The sequence below is a fragment of the Rhagoletis zephyria genome, unplaced genomic scaffold, assembly GCF_001687245.7.
Source record: "Rhagoletis zephyria isolate East Lansing unplaced genomic scaffold, Rhagoletis_zephyria_1.1 Rzeph_scaffold_07231, whole genome shotgun sequence".
In the NCBI taxonomy this organism is placed as follows: domain Eukaryota; kingdom Metazoa; phylum Arthropoda; class Insecta; order Diptera; family Tephritidae; genus Rhagoletis; species Rhagoletis zephyria.
Window position 1 is genome coordinate 8,296 of NW_016164314.1, and position 8,066 is coordinate 16,361.

General features: G+C 36.3%; 1 protein-coding gene across 1 annotated transcript; it reads left to right on the top strand.

Moving 5' to 3' along the window:
• Window positions 1–248: 248 nt before the first annotated feature.
• GluRIIB (Glutamate receptor IIB) lies at window positions 249–7,859 on the top strand (the record flags this gene model as incomplete). Its single annotated transcript, XM_017629955.1, has 11 exons — window positions 249–468; window positions 906–1,117; window positions 1,173–1,331; window positions 3,452–3,610; window positions 3,789–4,063; window positions 4,153–4,342; window positions 4,421–4,644; window positions 4,714–4,851; window positions 6,771–7,201; window positions 7,322–7,584; window positions 7,656–7,859. Coding segments are annotated over 11 exons (2,466 nt in total), but the record flags the coding sequence as incomplete, so codon positions are not given.
• Between the last annotated feature and the right edge of the window lie 207 nt (window positions 7,860–8,066).

Here is an 8,066-nt window from a genome sequence, read left to right on the forward strand (position 1 = left end):
GAAGTCATTGACTTCGAGAGGTTGTAAACACAAATAAAATTGTTTAAATGAATGCATCCATACATATGCACATACATATATACATAATACATAAATCCATCTCGAAGGCTACGCGCTCACTCTTTCTCGTGAACTCTTCAGCCGGCTGCCTGCGTCTGAAACCAATAATATTTTTTTTTTTGACTAACCATTTATTTCTTAAACTTTTTACTTATTTTAATTACACTTTGCTTGCTCTTTTTCTCTCTTCCGCAGACATTGTTGAGGTGATTTGTAATACCACCGGCATTCCGCATTTACAATTCGACTGGCATGCCAACGAAGCCTATGGCGGTCATAGTCGCAATCACAAACTGACAGTGAATGTAGCACCTACAGAGCAAATGCTTTCTTGCGCATTTTTGGATATTATGCGCATGAAGCAACTGGATTGGAAATCGTTTACGATCGTCTATGAGAATAGTCGAAGTGAGTAGCATTAATTTCAAGACTCAATNTTTACGATCGTCTATGAGAATAGTCGAAGTGAGTAGCATTAATTTCAAGATTCAATAAATGAAATGAAATGAAATGAACAAGGCGAATTTATATAAGGTGGTGTTGTTTAATCAGCTGTGTGTAGCGTTTGATTGTCAAAATTTTATATTTTGCTAGTGAGTGAGTGTAAACGTGAGAGTGTTTGTATTTTCTGTCGCCCTTTTTCATTCGGAGAAGAATAGCTGAGCTTTGACAATCACCAGCTAAAAGCAAAAACAAAATACAAGTAATTGTTGTATTTGTTGAATTGATACCACCTTATATGAATTCGCCTTGGAAATGAAATGAAAGATTTTACTAAACAAAAAACACAACTGTTCCTTTTTATACAGAACAAGAAAATATCTAAAGAGTAAATATTTTTCTAGGTCTGGCTCGCATGCAACGCTTATTCGGCTGGCGTCAATTGCACAAAGCTGGCATAAAATTATGGCATTTCAATCGTGGCGATGACTATCGTGTAATCTGGAAGCTTATTAGTAATTCACGCGAAAAATATGTGGTATTGGACTGTCCGTCGGATATAATCACCGAAGTGCTGAATGCGTCCATATATTTCAATATGACCGGACAGTTTAATGTAAGAAATTTGATATTTTATAGCAGCTTTATAAAAAAATTGTCCCTTATTATAGCACTGGTTTCTTACAAGTTTGGATACGCACACAAGTAATATACGCTCCTTGTACTCTCGTAACTTCGTCGCCAATATGATCGCTGTGCGCGTACGCCCCTACATGCCTCCACCGGTGCATGATGAGGCAGATGTTTTCGAAAACGAACAGGAGGATCAGGTAAAAATTTAATAAGGATTTTTTCCATGCTAAATAGCTTGCTGTGAACTCCTTATTAGAATAGACAGACGGCAACGTTGACCCAGATTAACGGCACAGTTGATCTGACCAAACTTGCACTCTGCCAGATGGCACTAATGCGAGTTAACGAGCCACGGCCAGTAGAATTTTCATTTAATTTTCATTTAATTTTGAAATGAAACTTTTTTGCGCTCGGTTGGAAGTAAAGGCAAATATCGAAGTAACGAAAAATCAACCCCTTCGTAGGGCTCTGATTTCAAACGAAAGAGCGCCAGAGATATGCATAGATATGCTCTTCCATCCCATGTATACATAATTCTGATTTCTGCGCAAGTTGACAATCTCCTTCAGTACATTGTGGTGTTGCTCTCACTACTACTATGGGTGATAGCGAGGAACCGCATACTGCAAGATCTCAATAGAGGTGGCGTCAAAGTTGTGGCGTACGCGGGTGATGTTGTAATAGCAGCTAAAGGTCCGTTCCTTTGAACCATTAGCGATATACTTGAAAGAACCCTGGGAAGGCTATACGCCTGGGTTGCGAGAATCGGCCTTAATGTGAATCCAGCCAAGGCACAACAGCGCAAGGTATCTTGGAGTCGTGCTGGATAGCAAACAGAAGGCCTACATATCATTACACATACATGAGACTCTTCAGCAGAAACTGGGGACTGAAACTTAATCTTGTGATGCGAATGTATACCGCCATCATAAGACGAATCCTAACATACGGTGCTTTGGTCTGGTGGTCCGAACTAAGCAAACAATATCATGTCAGCAAATTAAGAAGCATGCAAAGGGCAGCAAACACAGGAGTAACAGGTGCACTAAGATCCTACCCGACGAAAGCGCTAAATGTTATCTTAAATCTAATCCCTATTGATCTTCGCCTGAAAAAAGTGGTTAGGAAATCGTTGGTCAGACTAAGAGAGTCTTGCCTTTGGGGGACTAGACACTTCGGACATGGGTTGATCATGTATGAAATGAATTAAGTAGGACGACAGACAATATGCTAGGCTAGTTGGACTTCAGCTGCAACGTGCAGATATGATTTCCATCCAGAAGAGACTGGAGAAGAGACCGAGTGCGCGGCCGAGTGGCTATATCGCTATACACCGACGGATACAAGACGGATTGCGGTGTGGGAGCTGGAGTCTACTACGAGGAACTCGATGTTCCTCGATTGGGAAAAGCAGAAGTTGTAGAGAACTTAGAAGCCTGTAAAATCCTAGGTAATTGAGTCGCGTATAAGAGTAAAATAAAAATATGTGCTGTCGCTAGGCGGCAGCGGTGACCAAATGTAATCTAGCTGGGGAAAGGAAAGCTCTCTGAACTCAGTGTCTTAGTCAACTACCGTCTGGCGAAGATAGGAGCCGGTTTGAATGAATACGAAGCGGTGGAACTATGTTATCCTCTTGGAATAGTCTAAAGGGAGATTACTTTGCATTTTGCAAAATAAAGCTTTTCATGGACACAAGGACGTCCATCCTCATTTATAATAGCGAAATATGGGCAAACGCGCGAAGAGCTGAAAAGAGAAGGAAAGTACTGTCCGCCGTACAAAGAACAACTGCTTTTAGGGTGGCCTCAGCAAACCGGAAAGTCTCAGAGGCTGCAATCCAAGGATAAGTGGTACATTGCCTATATATTTGGCAGCAAAGAAGTGGCAAATGAAGTGGAACCTACAACCGGCCACAAACACAGGGGAAACATCGCGAGAAATATAAACGCAAACTCAATCACTATGGCAGACGCAATGGAGCGAAGAGAAGCAAGGCAAATGGAAGGCAATACTCATTCTAGAAATAAAAAAAATGGATGTCAAGAGGCCACGGCTATTTGCCGAATCCTGCTAGCAACAAAACATTCGGTCTAAGTTAGTTTAGATTTTAGAAGGTGTTGCGTGTAAAAAATTTCGAATGATCTCTGCCTTTGCTAATTACATAGGCTCTAGAAGCTATCTAAGTAATGCACACTATAGAAGTTTTGGCCCCTGACTTAGCTAGTTAAAAGTCTTAATTTTCATTAACATTAACATTTAACAATTTTTTGGATATCTATTTCTAAAGTTATTTCTTGTCTTTGTATTTGACTCACAGATAATTACCATTCGCAGTAAATTACTCTACGATGCTATTGTATTATATTTCAATGCTTTACGACGCCAAATTCGAAACTTACACTACCAAGCGCCTAGAGTGCGCTGTCATCGAGGGTATTGGCGTACAGGCTTGGAGCTTTTGGATCAGATGAAACTTGTGAGTAACAAAATTTCGAAAACTGCTAAACTTCCACTTGACTTTGCAAAAGTTTCGTTGTGAGCTTTGGTGTCGCTCTAACAGCTCTACACCAGGTGAAAGCTCTAAAAACTTTTTTTAGCTTTGAACTTGCTATACTTTGAAGTTTTTAAATCAATATTGCCGTACGTTCTTATAGCTGACATCTCGTAATGTAACGCCACCCTATAAGACACAAAAAATGCAGTTAAACAAATATGGTGAACGTGAAGAGTTTAATTTGGAAATTTACAATCCAATGGTGGAACGTATTACACATATTTGGAATCAAAATAAAAACCTAGTTGCTTTCGAAGATTTGGTAGAAGCAAAAGAAATGAAGAAACAAAAATACAATGAGGTAGAAGATTTTACGCCCAAACGTGTGAAGTATACAGTAGCGACACGTATCGGAGAACCTTACTTTATGTGGCGGTGAGTGAAAGCTTTATTGATTAAACATGAGGCGTGGTAAAATTTGGAAGGGTGGAAGCTTGAAACATATTTTATCCATTTTTGTACAGTCAAGAACCGGAGGGTGTTCACTATGAGGGCAATGAACGCTTTGAGGGCTACGCTGTGGATCTAATTTACAGTCTGGCACAGCAGTGCAAGTTCGATTTTGTCTTTGAGCCAGTGCCAGATAATAATTATGGCAGTTACGATCCGATAACTGATGAGTGGAATGGCATTATACGGCAATTAATTGACAATGTGAGTATACATGTGTCCTTACCATTAAGAAGAAAATACTACAACCAGTTCTTAAATTCTTTAATCTTGCTTCTCTAGAATGCACAAATTGGCATTTGCGACTTAACTATCACGCAGGCGCGTCGAAGTGTGGTGGATTTTACGGTGCCTTTCATGCAACTTGGTGTTAGTATTCTATTCTACAGAGAACCACCACCACCAAAGAATCTTTTCGGCTTTCTTTCCCCATATTCTTTGGATGTTTGGATCTATCTGTTGGTGGCTATTATGATAACGGCGTTGGTTTTGGTAGTGGTGGGTCGGTAAGTGTGGTGAATATCTGAGAAAGGAATGAATAATTCGAAACATTTTCTTCTTCAATTTCTTCGCAGCGTCTCACAACTCGACTGGTTAAGCCCAATTCCACATGATCCTGATCCCGCTGAAGTGGAGAATATTTGGAATTTATCTAATTCGCTCTGGTTGAATATTGGTTCGATTCTGAATCAGGGCTGTGATATACTGCCGAAGTGAGTTAGTGAGTTGTATGCTTGGTATTCCTGTACTTGAATACTTGAAATTGAAAAGTTTTTTGTGATTGGAAGAGTGGACATAATTTATTTGTAATTAAAAAAGTGGACATATATTTTTTGTGAAATAGCAAATTGACATTAATTGCAGATAATTTAAGAATTGGCCATACAATTATTGGTAATTAAAAAATTGGACATACATTCGTGCAAAATAAAAATTGGGCATAGATTTTTGTAAAATAAAAATTGGAAACTTTTTAGGTACTCTAAAAATTAGACATCACTTTTTGGTAATTTTAAAAATTGACATGAATTTTTGATAATTTAGAAACTGACATTATTTTTGGGTTTTTAAAAATTGAATATAAAATGTTTTTGTAATTAAAAAACTCTACATAAATTATTGTATATTTTTGGTCATTTAAAACTGGAAAAAATTTTTTTCTTTTTTAATTGGTCATAATTTTTGGCAATCTGAGGTATTTTTGTTTAGTTATTTAATAATTGGACCAATATTTTTTAAAGTAAAAACTGGCATTATTTTAAGATTATCTACTGAACATAATATTGGTCATATTAAAACACGAAATAATTTTTTGGTTTTTAAAAATTCAACGTAAAATATTTGGAAAATAAAAAAATTTTAAACATTTTTGAAAAAAATGGACATAATCCTTAGGTAATCAAAATGTTTAGTCATTGAAAACCCGATTTTTTTTGTTTTCAAAAATACGACATACAATTTTGGTAATTAAAATTATTGTAAATTTTATTGACGCAATTTTTAGGCAATTTAAATAGCACACATAAGTTTTTGGTCATATAAAAATTGGAAATAATTATTTGGTTTTTAAAAGTCGGGCATAAAAGTTTTGGGAACTAAATATATTGTCAATTTTTTATATGTGATTTTTAGGCAACTTAAATAGTACACATACATTTTTGGTAGTTTAAAAACTGGAAATAGTTTTGTGGTTTTCAAAAATTGGACATCAAGTGGCTAGAAATCTGAGAAGGATAACATCTTTTGTTATTTTAAATTTGGACATAAATTTTTGGCAAGAAAAACTGAACATAATTTTAAGGTAATATAAAAAGTAGACATACCTTTTTTGGAAGTTTTCAACCAGGAAATAATTTTTGGTTTTTAGATATTAGACATAAAATTTTTGGCTATTAAAAATTGGACATAATATTTTTAAATTTTAAAACTGTACATGCGTTTTTTTTGATATAAAAATTTATTTGTTTTTGTTGTTGAATATAATATATAAACTTAAGATAATTTTTTGGTATTTTAATAGCTGGACATACATTATTGATAAAGTACTTTTGTAATTTAAAAACCATATAAAACTTTTAATCAGTTAAAACTTTGGACATATACATCTGTTTAATAATGTAAAACTTGAATTTGTGGATAGGTTGATTATGTTTCATTTGGTGAATAAATTTTTGATCTTTTAAAAATTTGACATCATTTTTTGCTAATTCGGACATAAATTGTTAGTTGGACAAAAATGTTTGGTAATGCCAAACTGGACATTTAAAAACGATGCATACATTTTCAGGAATATGAAAACTGGACATTCATTTTTTGGTAATTTTAAACCTGGACATAAATTACTGATTATTTTAAAACTGGAAATTAATTTATGATCATTAATATTTAAGAATTCGAATCAGACCATATGAAAGTGGGACATAAAATTAATGTCACACAAATTAATGGACATAAATTTTGTGGTATTTTTATTGAACTTTTCAATGTTAATTTTATTTATATCTAGTCTCCTAATTAGTAAAAAATTATGTCCACTTTTGACAACACTAAAAGATTGTCTCTACTTTAACTTTCAAGTGATCATTCTTTTTCTTATATATATATATTTTTTTCAATCTCCCACACACTTCAGAGGTCCCGCAATGCGTTTGTTCACCGCATTTTGGTGGATCTTCTCACTTCTACTCTCTCAGACTTATATCGCCAAATTGGCGGCCTTCATTACTGCTTCCAAAATGGAAAGTTCCATAACGAATTTACATGGTCTCATCGATCAGAATAAGATACAGTTTGGTATGCTAAAGGGTGGTAGCACATCGTTTTTATTCTCGGAATCGAATGAATCTGAATATCGGCTGGCTTGGAACAAGATGGTTGCCATGAAACCAGATGCCTTCACGTCGAATAACAGAGAGGGCGTGGATCGTGTGAAACGTAGTCGTGGCCGTTACGCGTACCTCTTGGAGACCACCACGCTACAATACTACCTGAATCTAAATTGTGAATTGAAACAGATTGGCGAACCATTTAATGAAAAGCATTACGGCATTGCGGTACCGTTGAGTAAGTGAAGGGTTAAACTCATAATTTTGAAAAAAAGAGTTGAATATACCTACCTATCTCACTCTAATTATTTCTCTCCTCTACACTTCTCTTCCCTCACTTTTGCGCTCTCCAAAAAAGATGCGCCCTTTCGCTCTAACCTTAGTGTGGGCATTTTGAAACTCAGCGAGAAGGGCGAATTGTATAAAATGAAACGTAAATGGTTTACCACAAACGAGACGAACTGCAATGTTGATTTGGACGAAGGCGCTGATAATGGCCAGTACACAATGGAATCGGTGGGTGGTTTATTTATAGTTCTAATCGGTGGCATACTGGTTTCCATATTAATTGGCATATTCGAGTTCCTCTGGAACGTTGAGCAGATTTCAGTGAAAGAAAAGGTACTACTTAAGTTATTTGCTTAAATTTGTAGTATAACTATGTACTCAGTGTTAAAATATTTTCATTACAGCTACCAACAATGGTCATTTTCAAGGCTGAGCTGAAGTTCTTCCTACGCTTCTGGCAGACACGCAAGCCTTTGCGCACTTATGCAGAGAGTCGTGGCTCAACATCGACTGGTTACTCATCTTTTGAGCAAACTGCAAGCACTTCGACTGCCAAGAAGAAAAGGAAGAAGAAATCGAAGAAAATTCACGAGCAATGAGCGGGGCTGGCGGGGGTTCGAGGTGGGGGTTTGTTGGATAGTTATTGCTTAAATAAATAAATTTTTGAATAAATACAAAAATCTACAGCTGGCGAAGTGATTTATTGGAAATGTCAAACATTTCTCAAGGTCTCAGGCATTTGTGGTCCCGAAAGCATTTTGTATTTAGGGTAGGTCTTCTTCGAGACTTTAAATTGCTGAAAGGATGGCGGTAGA